The sequence below is a fragment of the Triplophysa dalaica genome, chromosome 8, assembly GCF_015846415.1.
Source record: "Triplophysa dalaica isolate WHDGS20190420 chromosome 8, ASM1584641v1, whole genome shotgun sequence".
Taxonomy (NCBI): domain Eukaryota; kingdom Metazoa; phylum Chordata; class Actinopteri; order Cypriniformes; family Nemacheilidae; genus Triplophysa; species Triplophysa dalaica.
Window position 1 is genome coordinate 10439581 of NC_079549.1, and position 27351 is coordinate 10466931.

General features: G+C 38.3%; 1 protein-coding gene across 2 annotated transcripts in view; it reads left to right on the top strand.

Annotated features, from left to right (window-relative positions):
* Nucleotides 1–27351, top strand: part of man1a2 (mannosidase, alpha, class 1A, member 2) — a 76916-nt gene that overhangs the window by 33917 nt on the left and 15648 nt on the right. For both annotated transcript variants that reach the window (XM_056754521.1, XM_056754520.1), the window contains exons 4-6: nt 3323–3419; nt 16218–16336; nt 19879–19959. In XM_056754521.1, the coding sequence (XP_056610499.1) occupies nt 3323–3419; nt 16218–16336; nt 19879–19959 (297 nt within the window). The remainder of the gene's footprint in view (nt 1–3322; nt 3420–16217; nt 16337–19878; nt 19960–27351) is intronic.

Sequence of the window (27351 nt, forward strand, 5' to 3'; positions counted from 1 at the left end):
AGCAGTTTTATATGTTTGAAAAAAACTTTCCGACACCTGTACGATCACTGGGGGAGTGTATCGAGCACAGAAATACTACGTAGTACGCCCATGTCGTTTTTTGGCAAGTTGACCATGTTAAGCATGAGAAGACGGCACGTTTAACATTGTAAAGAAGTTCGAATGCGTGAATCACCGTTGCATTTTAAAGGTCCACGGGTTGATATTGTGTTTGAATAGCGACAGATGCGCTCAGTTTCAAGAACTGGTTCGATAGTTTTTTTATATAGACTAGTAAAAAGCCCAGCTCAATTTTACAGGCGGTTTAAGTTCCCTCTGTGTTAGACAGACTGTGCTCTCAACGCTTCACAAGGCCTCCACTTAGTCAAAACAACTGTTAATTGACAGCCAGAACGACCCTGAACAGCCCATGAATAAAACATGAGGGCGATTGAAAGTTACAGATGATCAAGTGGATGTTTAGACGGAAGAAAGAGAGATTCATGGACTTTGAGATCATTGAGCGGAAATATTGGACTGATCAAGATATCAGAAGCATTAAAATGAGGCAAGAGTCTGCAATCAGAAAACTGCTTGGAGACGTGGTCTGAAAACTTACGATGAGGGGATTGAAAGTTGGGGGCCTGTAATTAATTCCTCTTTCCGTAAATGTGTTTAACAATCGGTCTAATCAGCGGTCAGCCTAAGGACAGCTGCAGGAAAGATTGCATTGTGGTAAATCCTAATCTATTTTGTGTGCACAGCGTGTCATGGAAAGATTGGAAGCCGAGAACAAAATGAAATTATTGACATATTTTCATTGGCTGAGTTCCCTACTGGGTTTTTTCTATTTAGGCTGAGAGCAGAGGAAAATAATGAAGGATGGCAGTGTATACAAACACTTCAAGTCCCATGAATCAAAATGTACCCGATTAACTTTTTTAGCTCACTAGTTTTGTGGTAAACAATTCATCCATGCAAGTTAAAATTGTCTTTTAAAATTCCTCTCTAAAGTGGCAATTATTCTCTGATGACGTCAGTTAGACAGCTTGGGCAGAACATCCATTAAGCTTTGATTGCAACTTCGGGCTTACTGCATCTGTGATTCATTGAAGACAGGATCTTTTTAGCAAAGTTATTTGACATTAACATTAAATTTATGCATTTGGCAGACGCTTTTATCCAAAACGACTTGCATTGCATTATCCTATACATTTATACTTGGGTATCTGCAATCCCCTGGGATAGAACCCAAAACCTTGCATTGTTAACGCAATGCTCACCACTGAGCTACAGGAAAGCTAACATATGACATTATCAATATGAAATTTACAAAGATTAACTCTCTTTTAACTACTCTTCTTTTTGTTCTTGTCATATTTTATTACGATTTTCTAAACTATAGTGAATAAGCTCCGATAATGTGACAAATATTAAAGGTATCTGAATAAATTTTGGTTTGTGTATATTTAAAAAAATGAGCGAACCCTAGTTGTTCCATCACACCGGGCACCAAATTGCTTACAAAAAGCCTCCACCCGAACTGCAGCATCCTTCACAACTTTTAAAAAAACAGCATTTATTTGACTAACTAATGACGGTCTGTCTGTCTGCCTGTCTGTCTAAAAACAAAAAATGTTGTTCATTATCTCCTTTGCTTACTCGAGCTTTTATCCTCCTAGTAGCTAGTGTTCAATTCAGAGAGAAAATTAGAATATTAAAGTATATTTAAAAACATAAATAGCCAACTGTGTGTAATTAGTTATTTATTTAAATCTTTTGACAGCACTCAAATAAACATGTTAAACAAAAGAAATCGTGTATGTTTAATTTCACAATATGTGTGCGATTAATCACAGTTAATCACATGAAAGGGTGCGATTAATCGCAATTTTAAAAATGCAATCTATTGACAGCACTAGTTGAAACAAAACTGTTTCTTCTTAGCAACAGCTTGCTACAGCGCCTCTGATTAACAACTTGAAAGGCGATTTTCGGAAAGTTTTGCACCCTCAGTTTACAGAGTTTTAAATAGTTGAATCTCTGTCATATATTATCCTATCCTAACCATACATCAATAGCTAAGTTGCCATCCAAACATGAGAATTAAATTTATGCGCAAAATTCGAATATTTAAAATATTTGCGAATAAAGCACCGTTTAGAGAACAAAATCATAGAGAACAAAATCGTCACTTCCCGATAAACTGGCGCCAAATATCAAAAAGAAAAAAGGAAAGGTTCCTGCGTTAGGAGAAGCCACTGTGGGCCTTTTGTCGTATTTGATAAATTACTTGCATCTCAGAGCCATGCACTTTTGCTTATGGCTCTACCATTTATTTCGCAAAGTAGTCCACGGTTTATCATATCCTTTCTGAATCTTCTCCGCTCGCACCTCTTGGAAGATTTGCGCGTTCCACTGATATTTTCGATCAAGAAAGTTTGTTACTTCTTTGTCACATATAACATTTAAAAATGTTCGGACCTCCTCATCCACCCAAACATACCTGTCACTTTCTGCCATTTTTCATATCACGTTTTTTTTATACGTTTATTGTTACATCCCTACATCATCAGGTTGCGTGATGAAGATGTGTTCTTGGATTCTCTGAATTTTGACCTTATATTTTATTTATATTTACATCTGGGGCGCAGGTTTCTTCACTATGTACAGTAACGTTAACTTCTCACATCCTATGTGAACGATTCCTACAGAAAGCAGCTGTCTATGTTGGCACACGTGACCTCTGTACACTTGTTGTGAGTACTTACTCACTTTGATGTGGTAATATTTGAAGACATGTCTAAATGTGGAGTGGCTCGAAGCTGAATCTCTGCCAGTGGTTTAATGGAAGAGAGTAAGAGAGGGAGCTCGGAGAGAGGTCGCCTCGAGACACATCTTGAAACAAAGACACACATACAGACGCAGACACACTGTGTCCATTCATCTTTCCCTAGTGGAGGAAAAAAGAGAAACGCATGCACAGAGTGAAGATCCATCGACAGGGTGCTGCTGGCCAGTGACCTGAAAAGAGAATGACAGTGAAGCAGACAGGGTCACGGCCACAGCGGGGGCTTCTGGGTAGCAGCATCTCGGCTGCAAATGCTTTATCTCGGACATCAAAGATGCTGTGTGTTATAAAGCTCTGATACGTTTTTATCGGAGCAAACAGCTTCATTTGAGCTTTCGTTTGGTTGTTGCATCAAATGGTAGTTCTTTTCAGGCCTCATTAAAGATTATATCACAAAGATATTATTACTACATCTAATGCAGATATTAATGAGCTGAAACAAAAGCATTTGGTATGGCCAAGGCTTACGTCCTATCCTTTCTTTACCCTTAGATGATGAAACACGCATGGGACAGCTACAGGCAATACGGCTGGGGCCACAATGAAGTCAAACCCATTGCCAAGAAAGGACATTCCACTAATATCTTCGGTAAGTAAAGAGCAAACATGCATGTTGGAGCCTCATTTATAGTAAATACGTGGTCTTGCTGGATTATTCTGCCAAGGATGTTGAGGACAGACTCGCATGGCAATATTCACCCACTTCTGTTTGCTCTTGAACGTTGAGATGTGCACATGCACAATTTGGCACCTGTAATAATTTCAGTGATGTTTGTGTGTGGTGTGAAATGGTGTGGCTCAACCCAATTGTTGTGTGTGTGTGTGTGTGTGTGTGAAGTTTCAGATTGCAGTTTTGAAGTTCTTATTGTACAGGTGTACGTTTTCAACCATAAATATTGTTTCTCACAAGCTGGCCAAGATGTTGGATGGGGCACAGGTTTAATTCATTCTCCCTTTGAGAACCCGGAAGAACAAAGGGATCAGGAGAGAGTGGGTGGAAGAGTAAGAGAGAATAAGAAAGACTGCATGCTGCAGTGCGGTGTGCTGAAGTGTCTTTCACATTTTATTTCATATTTAATAAGCCTCTTTCTCTACCTCAAACTCCATGTGGAATGAAGCGTCTCCTCAGCCACGCCTGCATTGATCTGTGTGTGTGTATGTGTGTTTGAGAGAGAGAAACTGTTGGGGAATGGAGATGCTGCTGCATGACTTCTCAGATATGCTTTGCTGTGTTTTTCAGAGGCTTTCTTTGAGATACCCTCTTAAAACTCGTCCTCCATCCCACCCAGCTGTTGGAAGAACACTGTGTGCTGCCGTCTGTTCTGGAGAGTGTAGAAGACATTAGGTTTTCAAAGATGCTTGAACTTTTTTTTTAGATTTATTTTGGGCGTTTTTGCCTTTATTTGTACAGTAACAGTAAAAGATCAGAAAACGAAGTTGGTGAGAGAGGGGGTGGACCGGGAAAGGACCATGACCTTGTAGTCAAACTTGGGTCGCCGCAGCACAACAGCGGCATATGTCAGAGCACTAACCACAAGGCTATCAGCTCCGACTGCTTGATAAACTTTTGTTTGCGTTGGTGGCTGAGCATAAATGTGGGGTATTTTACAGAGCTAATGCTGTTTATCAAATTGATCTTCTAAATTAACTATAATGGCACTGCACTGCTCCTGCATTACTAGAATCACAAACCTACCATCTGACATTGGTTGGACAAACAAGTATGTCTCTGCATATAACAATGAGGTAAAAAAATATTTCCAACACCAAACAAATTACACACCTCAGCTTTAAACTGATGAGATCATTAAATTTATACAAGGGGGAAATATGAAAGGTGTTGACAAAACACTATTGACATGATTACCTGAATGAAGTTCAAGATGTGAGAGTACCATTTCAGGTTAATTGTTGTCACTTTCATTATTTCCCCCGAGTCATCAGAAAAGGAGAAGCTTTTGCATTTTGAAAATGTAGCCTGATTTGTTTATCTTGGCTAGCATGATGCCTATACTATTTATAGAGACATTATTAATGGACAAGCTTATCTTGCTGACAGTTTGCCGATGTTAGTCTGTTGACTGTTGACACTTGTTGTGCCATAACTGACTATTCGGTTGCTACGATCAGTTAGTGATAATATCTAAATATCTTTTTTATGTTTATCTATTAGCTTTTCGTTTTTCGTCAAAAATGAGTTCTGTGTGGGGGTCCTTTAATAAAAGAAATGAGAATAAAGTGCAGTGCAAACTATGCAAAGCTGGCTTATCATGGATCAACAACTACGATGCACAATCATTTGAGGGCGAAGCACCCAGCAGGTCCATCCACAGGTCAGCAATCAGTTGTTAGTTTTATGGTCCGACCAACCAATTTGGGTGCCAGACGGGCGGAGCAAATAACCGCTCTAATTACTAAGATGATTGCTAAGGATATGCTCCAATCAGCTTTGTCAAAGGAGAGGGTTTTAAAAATCGTATGGAGTTTGTACAGCCCGAGTTTACTGTTCCTTCTAGAAAAACTATCACTGCCAGACTGGAGAAACTTCAGTTTCATGGACACCTCTTACAACCTAATCTTACATCCCAGCCACCTTTCATTATATACTTAACTGGGAAATGTGCAGTAATTCGTTTAATATGTTATAACGCGTTTTAAGTCTGGTCTAAAAACTTTATGGCTTTAATATATTTTCCTGGATCAATCACACTGTTTTTTAGTTGTTATAAGTTCTCATCGATCTTCGAATATTATTTTTGCTTTAAGTACCCATCCCTAATAGCAAAACAGAATAGAACCACATTTCTTGGAAATTTTGTGGCTATTTTGAATATGCTAAAATAAAACGTTGTGGTTTATTCAGAATTTTCGTTTGGGACAAAATAATTTCCATGGGTAAATGCGGTTAAGTTATTTTATAGTTTGAAATAGTTCACTGTTATTCTAAAATGTAAGGGGAAAATATCAATAGAGAAAATTAGAAAGTGACCCTTTTGCAATGTAATGTCTTTTTCATCAAATTAATGGAAAATATTTCATGATTTATTTAAAAATATGGCCAGTACATTTTCAAATATTTACCCACTCTTGTTAGGTTTGGCTCAACATCAGTCAAATGACATCATCCGTTGTGTTGAAATCTTGTTTGAGAATATTGGGCCATGGTGACCTCTATTACATGTCTGATGTGTCCGGTAAGGGGACTCCTTTCCAAACAAACTGATAGCACACACCACTGACAGCCCGACTGGCTCATTGTTACGGTGGGGCAGGGATTCAACAATATTGATCTTTCCATTGACCTCAATTGATTTCTGACTAAATTTCTTACATTTAGTCATTTAGCAGACGCTTTTAAACAAAAGCGACTTACAAAGAGTTCAGGGAGCAATAAGCGATATTTCATACAGGATAAGGCAGTCATCCTCAATTAGCGGACCGTGGGCCGGATCCGGACCTTTCCTTTGTTCTCTCCGGACCTAGGCTGATAAACCATTTAAAACACTTGACTATTTTGGTTGTTTAAATTGAGCCACGCATCTACACAACGGAGAATCACATCACACGCGGTCTCAGGAACTTTTATGTAATATATCTTCTCCAGCTAAATCTTCATATCTTTAACTAGCACCAAACATGCTTTGTTTTAACCCTTTCCACGCGCTCCTCCTCCCGCCAAAGACACGTCGCATGAAGAGCAGCAGACACAGCTTATTATAACAACAGTAGGCTAGTGCAGACATGCAGAGCAGGTAAATGGACACACATTAATATATAAATGACCTGATAAAAAATCATATCTTTTATACAGTATATCCAACTGGACTATATCGATTGCACTTTTTTTTTTCTTCAAAAAACATATTGTCCGACCTCCGTTTGGAAGAAAATATGAAGACGGACCTCTTGGAACTTTAATTGAATACCCCTTGGATAAGGGATACAATAGGTGCTAACACAAAGTTACTAGCTTCAGTGAAAGCTAGACCAATACCTGTTCAGAGAAAAGTTAGTGGTCTTTTTTCTCTCATTTAGCTGTTTTCACAGAATCCATAAAAGACCAAAGCTCTATTACTGGAAAGCGATAGTAAGCAGTTTTGATCTGTTAACATTGACCATCACCCTGTTTACTGGAATTGTGTTTGAACCTGACCCCAGAGTTAGATCGCGTATTCCAGCTGCCCCCTCAATGATGCAATACTAGAATATATTTAGAGTCTACATGCTGTTCTAAGGATTCTCCTTTAATTTAGCACTTTAGACTGTGATATATATACTATAGCATAAAATGTTTTTATTAGTCAGATCTTTCCAGTTTTTCTCAGCAGTCAGATTTTGTGTTTTTGTTACTTTGCTCCTCTGCATGACTAAATGAACTAATTGGGCTTAACCTCCGCGTGAACCCTTCACACGTTAAACAGGAAATTGTTTAATCCCGTGCTAATGGTTGAATAGAGAGGTAGTCGAATGTAGGTTTTAGCTCACGCGCAGCTCTCAACATGCAGCCAGAGATGGACCATTGTGTCCGTCATGCCGTCGTACAGTGTTGTTTCCATAGCAACAGCAGGGCTAGCTGAGGTCAGGATGGGTCTGCTGACTTCTAGTAGGCAGAGCACCCAGACCATAGAGTCTTTAATCAGCGCTCTTGTTAATCAATACAAACCAGCTTGCAGCCAATCAGATAAGATCCTCTGCATGTCAGCCACTCGGTCCTCTGTCAATAAATTGGTCATTTTGTTTCCATAGAAGCACTCAGAAGTCTCTGAATGAGACATGTAAGAAAACAAGAACTAAGCTCTTTACCTATAAACAAAGATGAAAGAAAAACTGTAAAGTACTATGTATATTCATGACAATAATAGAAATATTAATATATAATAAAAGATAGTTTTATAGCAAGTCTTTTAAAATATTTACATTAGTAATGAAATCGTCTGTTTTTCTTCTGGCAGGTGTCCCTGTTGTAAATCCTGAGTGCCCTGTTATTGCTGGGCTGCAAATCTAACCATAGCTTTAGAAAATCTGATCAGGAATGAGATGTATTGCCAATTAAATATGTGGATTTATGTTTTGACAAGGAATCAGTTTACTTATTGTTTTGGCAAGGAAAGTATTTGTATATAATTTGCAGCAGTGCAGGATGCATGACATCATGTCTCCACTCCTATTGGTAGTCTTCCCATTGTGAGACTGCTCATTTGCATATATTAAAAGTTTTGTGAATTACAGGGCACACCCAAAACAACAACTATTAGAGCGAACAGGGTTTAATTTAACACTGGCTATTAAAATCAGTGTGCACAAGAAATAAATATTCTCCTGGGGCCGGAGAATAAGGAATAATGAGAGACCAGGAAAACAGCAGTTTAAGGGAATTTTGTCAAGAAAACTGATTCAAATGAGGGAAAGTTACCTCATTTGGCTAGTGCTTTTGACTTCTCCATTCATTTTCTTTATTTATGACCTCATTTGCTTAATTCCTATCAGCCACCAGCCTCGCCAAAATCTGCAATTATATATGCATCTCAGTGCTGCCCATGAAATTGTGTACCCTAGGTGGTTAATATTTTCTTAATGGCGCGTGTGATTTTTCTGTTTGACGGCGGAGGACATGGGGAAGTTTACACGGCTTCACAGCATGTCAGTTCAGTGCTGTGTCTCCGTTAGTGTGTGTGTCTGTTTGGGATCGAGCTCCATCAGCATCTGAGCCCAATGTGTTAATGATGTAATGAGTGGTGGGGCTGAGCCCTGGGTCTTCATCGTAGTGTCTTCATGAACAGCTGCAGAGTGGCGGCCACTGTCAGGCTCAGCCAGGTGCCAACCTCTCCTGCAATACAGAGACAAAGATTTTGACCCCAGAGTTGAGGCTTTTCTTGGTTGTGTTTAATGTATTCTGTCTGTACCATTGTGAATCATGCCAAGGTTGTTTTAAATGAGCATAAGATGTTATAGAAAGGAATCAAACCAAACTTTAAGTTTAATATTTTGGTATTGTGTATGTATCACTTCTTTTTTACTGTTTCCATTAATTTGTTGTTTGAAATACGCACAATTCAGTTTACCAGTAAAGTGTATTATGAACACAAAACCTTTAATTCAACACAGTTTGGTTCATTCTGCCTGAAATCTCCAGCTAATGTCCAGCTTAGCCCTTTGTTGAAACAGCATCCATTATTCAATAATTTTGAATTTGCTTTCTGTAATAAAAATTGAATTAAATATACTGTATCGATTTGTGTAGATCAGACTCTGTAGTACGCAAGTGTCCTTTAAAGGGGGAACATTTTTGCAGTTTTTGTGGATAGTGGTTGTTTTAGATTGTATGCTTAAACGCCGTGTGGGACAGAAACGGCTAACAATTGAGTTAATGAAAGAAAACTGATGCTCATGTGTTATGAGTATGTGTGGAGGAGTAGAGCTGTGCTGCTTATGCATGCCATATGAGGGCCACATTATTCAGTAAAGTTGTATAAAACCTAGTTCCCAGCCAATATACAATTCCCTGCGATCTGCAAACGCATCCAATAAGTTAGGCCGTGCCAGCTGTGGCGTCTGAGTGCGTGCTGATGGATTCTTTTAGAATAGAAATCACAGTGCGTAAATTAATATGCGCAAAATGTAGCCTGTAAGTGTCACATGCAAGGCATACACTCATAAATCAGACTGTAAGTGTGCATACGTGTCTTGTATCATGTGTGTGACCAACACATTCGTCATATATGCCCTCACAGCTGCATTTTCCTAAAGACCACCGCTGTTTGCGGCTTCCAGCAGATTCACGGTTCAGTCTAATGCCTTTAGAGCAGGCGTGCAGAGGCAGGGCCTATAACCCAGTCTAAAGCAACTTATTTCTTCTTCTGTTCCGTTGTTACTTTGAGTTTACTTTGAGTTCAGCAGCGTGCACACTGTGCCGTGATTGTATTACTTTCTTCCTGCTCTATTTAAGACCATCTTTGTGCATTGTAAAAGATTTCTTTCATCGTAGAGGGAAATTGGCAGTTTTTGAGTGCCAATTGTGACATGATTGCAGATGGCAGATTCTTTGCCTTTGCAACGAATTGTCCTCTGAAGTACTGACAGTGTTAGATGTTTAAAATTGAGGTCCTGCTTTGTCTTTTCTTATTATTTTGTAAAAAATCCATATAAGAACATTGATGATGAACGTGCATGTGTGTTTATGGGGCCGTTTGCACCATTTTTTAACTACACACTATTCTTTTTGCCTTTTTTGTTTTTTGAGGGATTGAAAATGCTTTAAAACTTTAAAATAACTTTTGGTTTAATAGTGCAAGGTTTTGAAAATAACTGATTTTGTGAATGACATCAATACAGTGATGTCATGTCTATTTTATATAGTTTGTTACTACGTCAATGTGAATGTAACTTAATGTAACTCCCTTATCCCTTAGGGGTATCTTTTAAACTTACCAAGCACTGACTCCAGACACCAATATCATTTTTTTCTTAATTTTACTGCCAAGCATTACACCAGCATTAGCATTTGGGTTTATATGGTTAGGTTTAAATGAATATGTGAATGAATTGATTCAACAAATGGGGAATTCACCCAAAAATGAAAATTCGGTCATGAATTGCTCAACCTCAAGTTCCAAACTTGAATACATTTTTTGTTGTTGTTATATCCAAAGAAAGATATTAAGAAATATTTTAGCAACTGATATTTCTGGGGCACCTTTGACTACAATTAAATGTTTTCCTACTATGGTAGTCAGTGGTGCCTCTGAAATGTCAATTGCTAACTTTCTTCCAGATACCTTTCTTTTTGTTCAACAAAACAGAGAAATTTATGCAGGTTTGGGTCAACTTGAGGGTACTTAATTCTTGAAAGAATTTTTAGGTGAACTATCCCTTTAAAACTTATAATTTCCAATATTTTGACTTACGTATCAGCCAAGATGTGTATCGTATAATCAGACATCATCAACAGTTATTGCACAGATGACTGTTGCTTTTGCCATGAGTCTGCCTTGTGTTACTGAAAACAAACCACACTGTGTATCACCATAACCAACTTCAAGTTTCCAGATTTTAGAGAGCTTTGACAAATACCCAAACCTTCCCAACTGACTGACTCACTCCGGCTCAATGCCTGCTGCTTTTCCCAGGGGATTTAACTTTTAATAGATGGGAACATGCCAAGCACAGGTGGGAAATCATGCAGATTTGGTTCCGTGCAGCCCGCCAGGAATTAGCATAGGCCTTTGAGTCTGAGACCTAGAAACAAAATGACTGAAGAGGGAGCGGAAAAAGCAACAGAAGATTGAGGGAGGGGAAAAGTGGAAACGAATAACGCAGCGTACCAGCTCCGTCACTGGAGCGCCATTCGAAGAAATGGCATTCCCCTTGCGTCTCTGTAGCAGCGTGCTTTAAAGTGATGCATGACTCTGTGTGTGTCTGAGAGATCACTCGTCTCTCTCAGCATCACCACTACAGCAATTCATCAAAGTGCTGTGCCGTAGTAAATATTCATCAGCCACTTACAGTGATTGACAGCAAGCGTGGCACACACCAAACACCAAATTACAAACAGAGCAGAGATATAAAAGCAGAGGAGGATGCAGCCGTTGATGTCTGTACAGATATTTATTGGGAGATCATAAGGAACATACAGACACAAGCGTGCCCTTGCGAGTCGAATGCATGTGGAGCATGACTGTGTAAATGTGCAGGGGTTCACAAACTTTTCAGCCCGCAACCCCCAAAATAACAGTGCCAGGGACTCGAGACCCCACTATCATCGTAGGTGGGAAAAGTATACAAACATTGCACGCAACGGAGCACCCTGCGCTCTCTCTGGTCGATATTAACCAACGTTTAAGTTTGACGTATAAAAATAACATAAACTTAAAGCATGAAAAATTAATTGGGTGCAGATATGAATGTTTAACGTGGTGCTGTATGACTTAATGCACCTAATCTAATGCGGTTTCTAATGTGATGTAATAACCTCAAGGGTGTAATATTTTTATATTTTGTTACACTTATTAATTAAATATGTTATTCCCGACCCCTACTTTGGGAACCCCTTGTTAGTGTATGTACACTATTGGCAAATTGCAGGCAGACGGTAGCTATGTTACAATTTCAGAAAAATAAATGTATATTGACTTTTTTTGTTTGCATCGCCAACTGGGGTCAGGACTGGTGCATATTTAAGCGAAAATTCATTTAAAGTGCATTTAAAAATATGGCTTATTCCACTATGTTTTAACAAATGAGGCTAATAACATTAACTTTTCACAAATCTGGATTGGGGAAAATGCCATTAGGGAAGACAGTTGAGAGATGTTTTCACTTCAAATTAACCAGAGGCCTTCTTATCCACTGCAAATTAACAGAACGCACTCAAACACACTCTCAAGCGCCCCAGTGTTCTCTCAATATTTGCCAAATCTCGCTGCCTTTGCGCCAGTGCGCTCAAAGATCCACATAGCCTCTAGTTTCATTTGCAGCACTCACATCTCCAGTCACACTCCAGTAGCGCTGAAGTAGAGTCTGAAAGGATAAGTAATGGCCGTACGACTGGACGAAATAAAAGTAAATGCATAAATGATGGAAGTCAAGTTGCCAAAGTCTTCCAGTCAAAAGTACAGAGCGCCTTGGCGTCTATGGACTGTGGCTTTGGGCGTTCACCCAACTGGGCTGGTGGGATGATTGAGTTTGATCACTTCTGAGCGTTTACTGTATCTAGAATATATAGCATGAATCTTGTTCTGCTTCACTTGCTTTCTCCTTGTGCTTCTCACACTTCTCTTGGGAAAGGCAGAAATAAGTTTGTGACCTTAAAAAGTTAATCTAATATCCTGAGCGTTAACGGCGCTCAAGCTTGAAATTAATGTTGGATTTTCATTTCGCGAGAATCAGCAAAGTGATGCGTCTTGGGGAAAAGGCAAGTTGTCCGTCCTGTAAAAGTATGCAATATCTTACATGTGTGGCATGTCAATGGCAATGACAACCCAAAGAATGCACGTATACACTTTGTTTTACCCACATGCTGGGTCAGATCTAAACATCAGATCATATCTGAACAGTCTTTCATAGGGGCCATTGTTCACTGGCTCGACCATTGACTTATTCAAAGTTTAGTATTTTGCTTTCGGCCTCATGGGTCATTTCTGGAAAATGCACAGGATTTTTTATGTGCAAGGTCTCAGTTTATGGAGAACAAATTGGCCATCATAAAGAATTCCTTTAGAGATGCTGTGTACAGAATAGAGCCAAAAGCAATCAGGCTTCATGCTTTGTAGTTTGAAGATGCTTAGGGTAAGTTTGGAGCTATTTGGTACGTGGACTTTAATTGGAGGTCTTTCTGGAGGTCTGGGTTTGTTTGCGAATCCTAATAATTTTTTGACTCTAGTGACGTAAGTTGTCTAAAGCTTAGGAGCAATTGAGAAATGATGATAGCGTACATTGTCCTGTCAGACAAAATTAGAATCTTTAGAGTTTAATAACATAATAGGATTTAATAAGTCATCGCCATGACGTGGTTTTGTTGATGGGACACCATTCCTCAAACCACACGATTTGAGGTAAAGTTGTTGTTTCTCTAGAATACAAAACGAACATGTGATGCAGGGTATAGATAATAGACTTGTGTTATCAGTCATATTCTGATTGTTTGCCGTTATTGAGCCTTCAAATAGTTTAAGAGCGGGTTAACATTTAAATAGGTTAAGATATTAGCATCGCTTGCAGCACGATTTGCTTTGAACGTTCTTTTATAACCTTGTAATATAACATGCTATAACTTATATAGTATATATATTATTAGTAGGCTATTATGCAAAGATATTGTTTTTGCACTGAGAGATTTTTCATGCGATTTTTGACTGTTCAACATTGCCGGCGCTTTAAAGCATAACTAATTGGTTAGTTGATGCAACCACTAGGCACCAAACAACAAAGAATATTTCCTTGTGTTTTATTTCCGTCTGTTCTCTCTCACACATACACTTCTGAAGGTCATTTTAATGAGTGATCAGTGTTTGCAGAATTACTGGACACTATTAAACCGTTAGCTGTAAACTGTGTTTGGCTATACCGCCTCTCTTTCCCCCACTCTGTGCCCTTGACCAGGAGCAGGCGGTGAAAGCCGAATGAGTCACACTTTTGGCAGTTTCTGTTCCTTTTTTGGTAAGTCCATTTATTCAGTTACAATCACAGGCCTGTGTTCTATCAACCCGTGAAAACCTCTGCTCTGGTTTACTCTCAACCTAAAGAATCTAAAGAAAAACTAAATTTGGAAAATGAAATCATCATACCAGCTGGCATGTGTGCGTTCCCTTTAGAGCAAGCTCAGTCTGTCGCCAAATGAAACTGGCACAGACGCCACAAAATTAGAGAAAGTGAATCGAGAGATGGATTACAGGAAGCGGGGAGAGAGAAAGGAGGACTGCCACTGGTATTCCCCAAGTTAGTTTTTAGAGTCCAATTTGATTTACCCAAGCAAAGTTTGGCTTCTAGAATGCCAGGCTGTGTAAATGGCAATCAAAATTCATTCAGTATGACGCGACCTGGTTTCCAGGCCAGGAAATTGAGAAAAGCTAAGGACTATGGGAATGATGATTGTTGGTTTGAGGTGAAGTCACAGATGAGGTATTGAGGATCCATCACCTGTGGTGCGCGCTGTGTTTTTATGACAATGATTTTGCTGTCTTGAGACAAATTGTAAAGGGTAACATTTGATCATCGTATTGACAGCTTCAAATTTGGGGAAGTTTGCTAGGAAGTTCTGAAAGTACCCTGCATTGTGACTTCTCTGATCTATCCTCAAAAGAATATACAATGGGTGAACCGCAGTTAGTGAGATGTAAATATACTAGAAAGCTGAGAGATATATTCATAAAAATATGTTGATACTAGCTCGATCTGTCATTTGTTTACCATTATGTTGTTCATGCTGTATATGACTCTTTCTATTATATTTTGTGAAATGTCTCAGTGGTTTTGTGTCAGTACAGTGAAAGTCAATAGGGGCTGTTCTTCAGGGGTTTGGAATGACACTAGGGAGAGTAAACAATTAAAATGTTCTTTATTGGCTGAACTATACTTTTTATTTAATTTTAATTTATTGCATTATTGCAAAGCAGCTTTACTGACAATATAAAAAAAAGATAGAGATGCGAAAAAAGAAATCAGCGAAAACTGCAATACTAATAAAGGTATGTACTGTTATACAAGATCATGTATACTAGCATTAGTAATGTAGAAGTATTTGTCTGTTGAACTATTATATTCTAAGCACTATTAAATATGTTCAAATGGTGAATGCTAAACTGGCATGTCCATATGCCAGGTGTCAAAAATGTCAGACCCCATGTCCCTGCTAACTCTGGCTTTTCTGAATATAGATATAACTGAATCAAGGACAGCTGTGTCAGTTTCGACCATTTTATAAAGAGAATTATTTTTTTCAAAAATAGTTTTATCAAACGTTCCTCTCCAGATTTTTTTAATCTTGGCTTAAGAGGTCAACAGACAAGAACCATAGTTAAGAACAAAAAGATGGCAATAAAAAGATGGGATGGTATAGTCAGAATTGACACAAGGGGATAGGACTGACTGTAGGCCTTGTAAAATGCCGGATGAGAAACAGAAATCTTGCTAAAGGCCGGCGTCCGAATCCGATCTAGGTTCTGTTGGGTTTACAGAGACGGCAATCTTGGAACGTGCAAAGATCTGAGAGGGCTTCTGGGTATTTTTAGAGTGATTTAGAGCTCTTGACAGTAATTATTATGATAACACTGCAGCTCTTACAAATTGAACGGGAATGGTGCCACACACGAGTTTGCCATACTCAGTTTTCCACTTTTCTAAACACTGAGAATTGGGATTCAAATCTTCATTAGGGTGATTTCCCTTTCTACCATTTTGCTCAAATTTATGCTGTTCGACTCTTACATGAAGATGGAGAGGGTGCATTAATAGAGACCATCGCCTCTCCTCCTCTAGTTTGCGGGTAAATTGAGTGGAAAGGATGAGCGTGTGATAAAGCTGTCAGTATCATAATGAAGGCCTGGAAGTCTGTAAAACTCAAGCCATCATGGACATGCTTGTGTGAGTCCACAGACTTGTATCCTTGTTGTCAAGGTTAAACATGCCACACACTCAAGTTGTGTTCCAGCATTCAGGGCCCAAATGTGATGTCTTCGCGCAGGCAATCTCAAACATTGTGGTCTATGCTGCCTCCCACTGGCTGGGGTGAGCAATGCATTTATTTGCCATGCCAAGTTCACTTAAAGTATATACAATTTTGACTTGGCTATTCTTCCGGATGGACCCTGCTTGTTTGGTAGTGTTTTTTTTCTGTTGTTACAGTAATCACATAAGTATTCACTAAGTTGTTTTATCTTTAATCTCTTTGCAGGTAATTCCCAGATGGGGGCCACCATAGTAGACGCCCTGGACACCCTCTACATTATGGGCCTCCATGACGAGTTTAAGGACGGCCAACAATGGATCGAACAAAACCTTGATTTTAGTGTGGTGAGTGGACCAGAGTCATAGGAGTACTTAAACAAGCTCACCAAAAATTGCAAAGGTGGGCGAGATGCTGTAGCTAATACAGTTGTACGTCAATATTTAATGTGATCCTCATTTCTTTACAGAGGAATGTTTGTCACAACCTGTTTGTCAGTTGAGGTTGTGTTAAAATCAAATAATTATTCTCAAAACTTTGGATAAGCCCCCCTTTGTTTTCTTTTAGATGATCTAGCACCTGGAGAAAGTGTTTTAGAGGTTTAGTGGCAAGTCTGTCTGTTTCTTGTTTATAGACGCCGTTATTTCTCAGGACGCTGTTGTTTCACAGTGGTAAGCAGCTTATTTTGGCAGACAACTGACTCAGCTGTAATAATAATAGTTTGACACACCATACGCGTCTCTCCAAAGACTTGAGTCTTCTGAAAGTGCGTGAATCTTTCCGTTTTTGATCAGATCAAGGTGGCGCTCTGAGGAATAACGTCTGTGACACATCGTGGTATCCAGGAGACAGGACTGGCGCCATGGAAACAATGTGAACTGGCAGAGCTGTGCCTCTAGAATTAGCCGGAGATGTTGAGGAAAAAATGGCAGACAAAAGAGAAGTCGGAGAATGAAGCAGGGCGGGCGAGTGGCCTCAGGGGCCCAGTGTCTCCTGCTCTCCCTCTGTCTCTGCATTCACATCCTGACCCGTTAATGGGATTTCTTCCTCTCCAGTTTCTCTCCATTTCCCTATTGGCTGATTTTCCATCAGATATGGAGAGCCTTTATTCTGCTCTCAGCTCTATTGCCTTTGCGTCTTTTAGAAGATTTGGTTACGGAAGACAGTTTTTGTTTATCCACAGAATAATTCCCTCACCCTGTTGTTGTTACTTTTCATAATAAGGCGACAAAGCAGATCTGCATGTACGGGTATCTATATAGACGATTTTATTTTGGAATAATCATGTGAACTGTTCATGCAATAGCGTACATCAGTGTACACTACTGTATTTACTTTTTTTGAAGATTGAGATTATTAATTGTTTGCAAACTTATGTTGTTGGTTTTTCAGAGAATACTGCCTGGCTCGCAGAATTGTAAAAAATATATCAGTCATAATATCTTGGTAGGTTGATTTCCCCAAAAAGCATAAATGATGTTTGAAAGCTGTTTCAAAGCCATTCTTTTTCAGTTCTAATTGGTGATGCTGTTGGCTCAATGAAACACTTGACTTTAAATAGACTTGTAATATGCGTTTCAATTTCTCTGCCCTACAATTACATTTATGCACTTGGCAGGCGCTTTTATCCAGAGGGACTTACATTGCATTATACTATACATTTGCTTCTAAGTATGTGCAATCCCTTGGATAGAACTTATGACTTTGGCATTGCCAGCTCCATGCTCTGACCACTGAAGAAAGCGTACATCTATTTCCTAAAGCATTTTAATAATGAACTAAAATCTACTGCAGAGATATCACCACTTACCTTCAGGCAGGTTCAGGGTGCCACATCATAATCGCAAGAAATGCAAAGGCTTTATTGTTCAGTTCATTTTTTGATATTATTATTATTTTTTATAATAATATTAGACACATTGTCATATGTCTTCTAGTTGAGTTTGACGGTGTTCATTTGTCATAAAATAATTTCTGATACGTCACATATTGCAATGATTGAGGTGGATACAAAGTGCCTGATACACCCCTTTGCATGACTAGTTGCAATGTTGTTTGGTTTGTAAGGCATAGCCTTTGAGCCTATAGATTGAGTATATTGACTATATGAATTAGCAAAGGTAACGGAAAGCTATGTATTTTAGATCTCCTTGGTTGATAACATTGAAGACAGTAGAGAGATAAAGCACAAAGTATTGGTGTGTTGAACCTGTTATCGTCATTTTATACAAAAACTTAAAACATGATTGTCTAGTTTAAGTCGTTTCATTTGTTGAAAAGAGCTGCAACACCTTTTGTATGTTAATTTTAGTTATTGTTATGTTACGTTTAGGATGGCATAGACCCGCTTATTCCCTTTTTCATACTTCTTTATCTTTCTCACTCGGTCTCTGTCTCTCTCTCTCTGTCGCTCTATCTCTCTCTCTCACTCTCTCTCACTCTCTCTCACTCTCTCTCACTCTCTCTCTCTCTCTCTCTCTCTCTCTCTCTCTCTCTCTCTATGTCCCTGCTTCTGTTGTGATGATGGATGAGGCTGTCTGCTATCAGCATTAATCGCAGCTGTTAAACCAAAAACTGTATTAATGTACCTTGGTCAGGGAACGGTCATATCTATATTAATCTGGTTCACGTTCGCTTCTGTCAGAATTAATAGACATGCGAAATGATGAATGCTAAGTGAAAGGGGTTGTTTAAAGCATGTTCTTGTCTTATCAAATTAAATGTATTCGGTGTAACATGCTTTATATTCAGAACGGGAAAACCTGTTTATAATTCATGAGCAGCATCCAAAAAAACAGGTGCTGTTTTAGGCATTGAGGATTATGGGATTGTCAGAGGGTTGAATAAGGTTTAGGGAGCTTGTACAACCATCCCTTCTAAATTCCCTCTGTTTAGGTGGTTTTGTTGTGTTGGTTGAAATTATTCCTTTGCTACATTAATCAAGAAAAAGTGATTTTTGGTTTGTATTTTTGTGTGATTTATCGCTGGTTATGTGGGATTTTGTTAACCAAATGAAGGTTGAGGTTTACAAGATAAATAGATGTATAGATGGTTTTATTGGACACATGTGGCTGGCCCGATGTTAACTTCCAGTGTCTTTATAACTATTTATATTATATTTAATGTATATGATTTTTTTGGTTTCATTTCCAATTAAATAATCTTCTCTGTTGTTATTGATTGTTTTCAGAGGTCTACAGAATCTATATAGATGTTAGATGTTAATGAATATACACACAGTGCATTTTAAAGAGGTTATTGGGTTGGTTCTGATGTAAAAATAGGTTTTTATGAGAATGTTAATGCATGTTATATTAAGTTAGTACACAGTTTTGTATAAATTAGTTTAATTTCTACTTTCAATAACTTTTGTTTTGCATTTCTAGTGAGAAATTAGTATTGTAGTTTTTAACAACATGATTGGTTGTTGCTTAAGCTTTTGGATGGTGCCTGTAGATAGACAGCTAGTGTTGCAGCTGTTGTTATGGCAACAAAAGGAGCCCTCGGCTGCACATGTGCCATGAGCACTACCAGTTTTTTTTTTTTTCAAAAAAGATGCCAAGTGTGAACAAGCCCTAAAAACTCTCAAACACGAAGATCATTTTCCATTCTGTGAAAAATGCACTTTAAATTAATAAGAAAAGCATGAAGATTTCAATAAATTTCTCCTGAATAATGTAATAAAGTGACTTTCAGAATGCCTAAGGTCCTCTCTTTAATGAAAATAGTTTGAAGAATACAACTTTTTCACTACTTTTTTTCAACAACTTTGCTTTTTTAACAGTGGCATGTCCAGAGTGATTCCAAACGTGAATAATAGTTTACCTGCTTTGTTTTAAACTTTTTCTTCTTAATTCATTTGTATCTGTTTTCCCCTCTGTTTCTACAGAATGCAGAAGTATCTGTCTTTGAGGTCAACATACGCTTCATCGGAGGCCTTTTGGCTGCGTATTACCTATCTGGACAGGAGGTTTGTTGTCATTGCATATTTACTTTTTTGGTCTATGTGTTTCTTCTCTGCATGTGCGATATGGTTTAGTTCCATTTGTCTGGCCCAATTCTTTAAATCGAAACAAATTGTTAACAAAAAATGATGAAGAGAATGTTCTGTAAGAATGTTAACCTGTCTTGGATTTGGTTCAGAGTAGTAATAACAGGTTTTTCAAAGGGAATAAATGTCTGTCTCTTTCTCCAGCACATGTTAATTACTCCCCCAGCACCTTATCTACTTATAGACACTAATGGAGAAGGGCAGACATCTTCTCGCTTTCCTCCATCAATGGGCTGCATATCTCTACCACTTCATATCACAATGTTCTCCTCTTTGTCTGAAGGTGAAAATGCAAAGAAATTAAACTGCAGCCATGCAGCACGACCTCTCCTCTGCTTCGTACACTTCATTAGATGAGTTAAGATACTGGACGCACAACTCTCCACACTTGCATACTAAGTCATTGCGCTTGTCTGTCCCCTGCCTGCGTCTCTGTCCCCTAGTGACCCTTTGTTCCATCCGTTAAGTGTTTTGACATGCCTAATGTCTTAGTCCTCGGTGCGGTCACATTGTTATTCTGAGGTGATTTTTATTATAAACTTTGCTACAGGGCCTAATGCACTAAATAATGTAGATGTACTGTATGTATATTCATTCCTTTCCAATTTATTGCTATTGGGATTTTCACAGTTTTGCATTACTGCAAAGCAGCTTCATATATATTACATATAAAAAGATATATATGTACATGAAGTATAATGGAATATATACTTTAAAAAAAACTGTATACATTAACAGTAATTATTGGGTGGAGCCAAGTGTCATAAAATTAAAAGTCACACTTCTTCAATGGTAGATTTGCGGTGAGCCGTGACAGAAAGTAGGAGTATGTGACGTGGAAGAGAAAGTAGATTTTAAGATCTATGGAAGTGAAGGTAAAACAGCTTGTGTACTGTAGAGTGTCCTGAATGATGCAGTGGAGGTTGTGAAGTTGAAGTTTCCTCAGAAGAAGCTAATTTGAAGAAGACAAAGAAGTCTATTCTTCTATCAGCACTGTAAGTTATCTCTCCTGTGCAAGAGCACATCCTCCATCCTTCTCACAACAGCCTGTCAGGTGGCTCCAGCAGAACCCCTGCACGGTGATGGATGGTGTTTACTTTTCTGTCCCTCCGTCCTTTTCTCCACAAGCGTTTGATCCTATTGCCTTCTCTTTCTTCATTCTCTCCTGCATCTCATTTCAACTTGTTTCTTAGCTCTTCTCTCGCCCGCATCTCATTCTACTCCTTCCTGAGAAGTGGACTGAATGATGGTCAATGGCGTAAAACCATCAATTTTTTTTTCTGTTAAGCTCACCTTAAAGTATGTTAAGGCTGTAATAATATATTTTCGGTACACTTTTGGTTAGGATTGCACGGACTGTTTTGATAGTGTTGTGTCACTACTAGTTGACTCAGTCAAGGGTAAAATCTAAGATAAATCAGATGAGAATCTCTGCTCTTAAAGGAAATTGAAACATCACCCTCACGCTCTTCAGAAGACAAAGAACAATATTTTCAAAGAATATTTTTAACGAAATAGTTCTGTTGTCCTTGGAGTTTCATAAAATTATGATAATAACTCTAAATTTAGGCTTTTTTTGTCAGCAACTGTACTTTGGAAAAGTACGAAGATGGAGATGATGAGAATGGTAAAAAAGTTTAGCAAAGGTGTCCATTAGGGCTGTGACGGTGGCTGTAACAAATGCACCACCGCAGTGGTAAAGTGCCATGACAAATATAGGTGTTATAAATATGACAGGAGCGATAACGATTGCTAATTGTATTCTTTCAGTTGTGGATGGTTTTATTTAAAAAGATTCTACATTATTGAAATTATTGGCATACATTTCCGTTGGTGCGTTCGAGCGAGGACCTGCACGGCAAAACCCAGGGTATTCTGGGGGTTTTGCAATGGATCTTGTTGTGAAATGAATAGATACGTAAAATCAAAACTGGGTATGGACCACTTGATTATTGTCGGAGCGCTTGCAGGTTGTGCCGCAGTTGCAGAGAGACATCTATCCCTTGTTCGCTCCTGTGCACATCTTCTGAACGCACATTTAGTGCAGCTGTACTCATTTTAATCTGGAGGTCATCAACATGTAAATTTCACATCAACGAGTTGTCACTGCAACACTGCTTTTTCATTTAATATTTAACTTTCTTATATCATTTGAGTTTTCAGTATTTATTTAATGATGTTTATTTAATTGTTTTATTTCTTGTAGTGTGCCGTTTCAATGATGGATTTGCGCATTAAACATTGACGGATGTTTCATCCTCATTTATTTCAGATATCCTATTTTTCAATTTCAAGTATTTAACTATTTAAAAATGTCAAGTATTTAAATAAGTTATCTCTTCCACTCGTCATGTGGTTGCTACACACAAATATAATAATAATTCTCAACCACTTCACCACCGCGGTTGATTAGTCCATTATCACCGCAGTGGTAAAAATCTGCCTCCGTCACAGCCCTAGTGTCCATTCCAGCTGTCATCATTAGAGGAGAGACACATGACTGATGAATGTGAGCACTCATTGCCAATGTTTCTTTATTTACTCAATTTCTTCTTTTAAGACCTTTAAATTAAATAAGGGCTTTTCCGTTTCAGCAGTTTAACCTTTTCCTGCTCTATTACGGTATGTAGTTCACCTCAAGCCATTTGATCTTTGGCATCTTATGTCTGAACCAGCAAGCAGAAAAGTTGGATTCACTTTATGATCGTAAAAGTGGCTAGCCTTAATAATTGTTAACAACTTCTGATAGGAACTTGCATTTATTATTGATCTAGCTTTTGCTGTTTCTTGTTTTCTCGTTCGTTTCTTTCTTCTAACAATTTAAATCGCTTCCTGTCAGGTCTATCAGAATTTTTCCAATATGTCTACACAGTGCATTTGGGAAGATAAATCCAAACATACTTTCTATTCAATCTTTTTGTGAAAATGAAGTTCAGTTTATTTTCCTTGCGATGTGACTTTGCTACTGTAAATGTTCAGAAATTTAGGTCGTTCTTATTTAAACCGATATTAAACAGGACAGGTTCATTTGTTTTCTTCAGCTTTTACAAACAAATTACTGCGGGAATCTGTACATTTCCCCAAACATAGGGCTGACGGAGGATTTATTTCAATACTTCAAGCTGAATGAGACCATAGGCTGTGAACGAGCACAACAGGCAAATGTTTGTTCTTTATCTTTATTTGCACATTTATTAGAGCAGTGATGGTGAGAAACGGTGTTTACTTTAGACATTATGCTCGGTAAGAATGAAATATCTGGCTTCCTCTCTCTCTCTCTGAAGATGTGCTGTCCTGTTGTCGTATAATCTTCACAGTAATAGTGAATATGCGGTGTCACATTAGGGAGCAGCACACTCTTCTGTTGTCAAACACAGATCTCATCAAAGGCAGAACAGAACTGCAGCCACGGGCTCAAGCGGAGGCAGGATAAGGGCAGAGATTTGAGAAGAGATTTGATGGATGAGAAAATGTTTGTCAGCTGCTTATCTGCATGTTTGATGTGCTACAAACTTTGGTCGTGCCATCACCCATCGAATTCCCCCTTCAGTACGAATCACTCAGGCCTTTTTCTTGGTATGTCGCTGTATTGCTTGGCTGATGGATTAGAAACTTTTAAGGTGTCCAAGGAAAACTGTGGGGAAAAGACAAAAACTAGCTTTTGGGTTTAATGTCCTGTTAATATCACATAAGTGGCTGGTTTTTGGGGCTTTACAAGTAGACCAGGAATATTAATTGTTTGTTTTGACATCCCAGCTGCAGTTCTGTTGGCCACACACATCAGTAGGTAACATAATACACAGCATATGCTGTCCGAGCGGAAAACTTAACCAAGGCTTTGTTTTATTTTTTGAGAATAATGCCTATTTAAAGGCCATTGCGTTTGTTATCAAATTGCATTCTGGATGCATTCTACAAGCATCTTCAATCGTTTATTTCATTAGCTCGTATAGTGTTTGTCCATTGTCCTACAGACCAGCAGGCAGTGTTTGAACAACGCGCTGAAGGGTCGAACCATCTGCGCGCATAAAATGACAAGCGTGCATTACGATGTGTTAAATACATGAAGCTTCAATAAGCTTTATAGTGACGATATAGATTATATCATATTTTTTATCCATGCCATTGCCGTCTTGTGTGCATTATATAAAGTTTTAAAACAAATTAAACAGTTTTTAATTTAAATATATATATTGTTAACCGCAGAGCAAGCAGGCGACTTTTCTCTAATTAAGCCCAACCAGCAAGCAAACACGTTTATAGCCTACTACAAGTCTTATATATCGAAGAACTGTGTTACTGAAATCATATTTTTTATCATAAAACAAGTACCCGGATTCTCCGTGTAGTGCGAGTTACAGACATGAACAACGCCACCGGGATTCTTCCCATACATAATAGACTATGCAGTAATAGTATTTGGCACCTAAGCAGTGTAGTGAATTTAGCCTTTTAAAAGTTACTGCCTTCATGCATTAATAAACGTTGTGTTACATCAAACGTTTTAAAATATCCCCTCCCAACTGCATAGACGTACCTATTCATTTCGAATTAATCTACATTTCATTTAAACACGTGCCATCTAAAGGCCTTTTTATGCATAACAGGCACACACTAACTTGTGCGCACGAGAAAGTCTTCTGTTTTTCTTTTCGCCAATGTCCCTTCAAGGGCTCCGTAGTTTATTCATATCTTTTATGCAGAATATAATATTAATAGTACTGTCTAAAGTTTAAAAAAATACTTAAATTTTAATAGATAAAAAAATAAATGCTATGAATAGTTTGGATGTATTATTTAACATTGTTATTTTGTACTGAGGCACATGAAGTAAATATCATAAAATTAACATTTTAAGATCAATTTATCTTGTGAAACATGTTGTGTGCGTGCAGCTTTTGCAAACAACTGTGCGTTTTTTTAATTTTGCAATAGATATAAAATCCATTCTCTGTAACCACTTGAGTTCTGAGCAATATGTTTATGCTTATTTATATCCATGCCATGTAGACTCTGTATCTCTTGCATACTCTTCTAAAAGCTGTGCGGTTTATTTATAAACCAGGAGAAATCATTTTAAATAAAGGCAGAAAATGTGTTTGAAATGTAAATGTAAAGACGCACTGACGATCCCTATTTGCTTTGAGGATATGAGCTGCTCTCGGCTAAAAGCGCATAAACATCCTCCCAGACGGCATCCAAATTTCTTCATTAGACGTCTGCTCCGATGCTGCTGTCTGATTGGATGCGTTTGCGTGGGATTGGTGGTGTTTGTGTCAGCCTTGATTGGCAGCCCCCGATAATGTTGCCATGAAGACAGAGAGAATAAACACAAGAAAGAGGGGTTTGTCATAAATGGCTTCGGATGCACAAACAAACCGACTGCCAGCGAAAGAGAGAAAGAACCGAAATCCAACTTTAACCCCACACCCTCTGTACAAACACGCATTCCCTACATTACCAATGTGGTCTCCAAAATATTTTTATATGCCTCCATTACAGGTTTATGAAACATCTCGGGGGGGGGGGGGCACCTTAGTGTGTGTGTTTGTATATGGAGTGCAGAAGCGGTTTCATAGGGAATGTCTAGGCTTAGATCCTCATATGTGTAATAACAGGATCCGCTCTGGTGCTTATGAGCCGCATCAACCAGATTAGACTCCAGTGTCCGAATCTGCATTCAGGGAATTACACAGATTCCCTCATTCACATAAACACATCGGTCCAGACAGTAATCCTGAGAGGAGCGCTCGTTCAGTCTAAATTTGCTCCGGCTCACTTTTACTCTTCTTTTTTGGTTCCCGTACAATTTTTTTTCCTCTTCCAGATGTATATTGCACTGGCTGTTTGCAACATTGCAGTCTGGTAGAATCTGAGAAAACCACCAAAAAGGCTTGAATATTTTTTTAATTCAATCCAAATTGTGACATTTTCAAATATGTTGATCATTTCTCTCCCCAATATTTCTTTTGTTGATATATATTTAAACAGCCATGGAAAAAAATAAGAGACCATTTCAAAGACCATGTTCAGTTTTTGTAAATATACTATTTACAGGTATGTGTTTGGGTAAAGTGCAAATATTTTCTCCCAATTTCAAATAAAAATATTGTTTTGATTTGCAGAAAATAAACTGAAGGAGAGGTCAAAATAACAGAAAAAACATGCTCTGTATTTTTTCGGACCTCAAATACTGCAAGGTTCTAAATACTTCATATTCACTTTTCAACAATACAACAGTCATATTTCTACATGTTTTTACGAAAAGTAAAAAACAATTTTATCACAGTTTCATGCGTCTTGTCATGCTGTCAGTCTTTTACATTGTTGGATGACTTTGTTGCTCCTGATGTTTGATTTTGTTAAAATTCAGCAGACACTGGGATGCCATTTTTTCCACGGTTCCACATGTTGTTTTATAAAAGCATACTGTATAAAGCATACTATTTAAAATACACTGGGGGGCAAATAGCATCTTTTTTCTTTGTTCCCTTGTCTTCCTTTCTTCAAAATTGTTGTTTTATTTCTCTGGATCTTCATGTAAACACAGCATTGTGGCATTTCTGTTGTCTGAATGCTGTTTCAGCTCATTCTAATAGGCTCTGTGTAAACGTCTGCTAGACTGGCTGAAAATAGAACCATCAGCATGAACTCTAAAAAGCTGAGGCCTTTTTTCTCCACTCTTCATTGTATCTTCCCATCAACAAAAAAACACAATACTCAACTGCACAACTCCAAGCTCTGACACGAGCAACAGATCTTACCCTACTTAGAATCGCGCGTCTCTGTCTGAGTCATAAGGAAGATACATTTTTCAGCCATTTCTGCACAGAAGCACCTAGTGGGATTGAAATGATGGTGACACAGAGGAGCTCTGGAAAATGAGAAGTATTGATCGGTGCATGCTTGACATCTACTCTACAGATCAGATAATAATCTGCACTATTGCCTTGTGTGAAGTCGATCTTTTTGTGTGCCACTGGTTTGTGCGTGGAACTCCTAAGTGTATAGAAAGTTAGTTATTCACTGAACATATGAGTATAACAGGTGTACGGGGTCACCGTCAAACTGGAAAAGAAGTCAATAGCAATTGGGGCTTGCAGATCACTTAATATATAGGGTGGGATTTTAGTTCAGGAATTGTTTTAATTTTATGAATAGTGAGCATTTTATACCAGGATGCAGCTTACAAGTTTTTCATATTGTGAACTGAAGTACACAATAAAACCAGAAACATATAAGGAAAGTGAATTAGTGAGAAAGTTCTTTTCTTTCGGACATCAACCATCCATTTACGAGCTCTGAATTTGG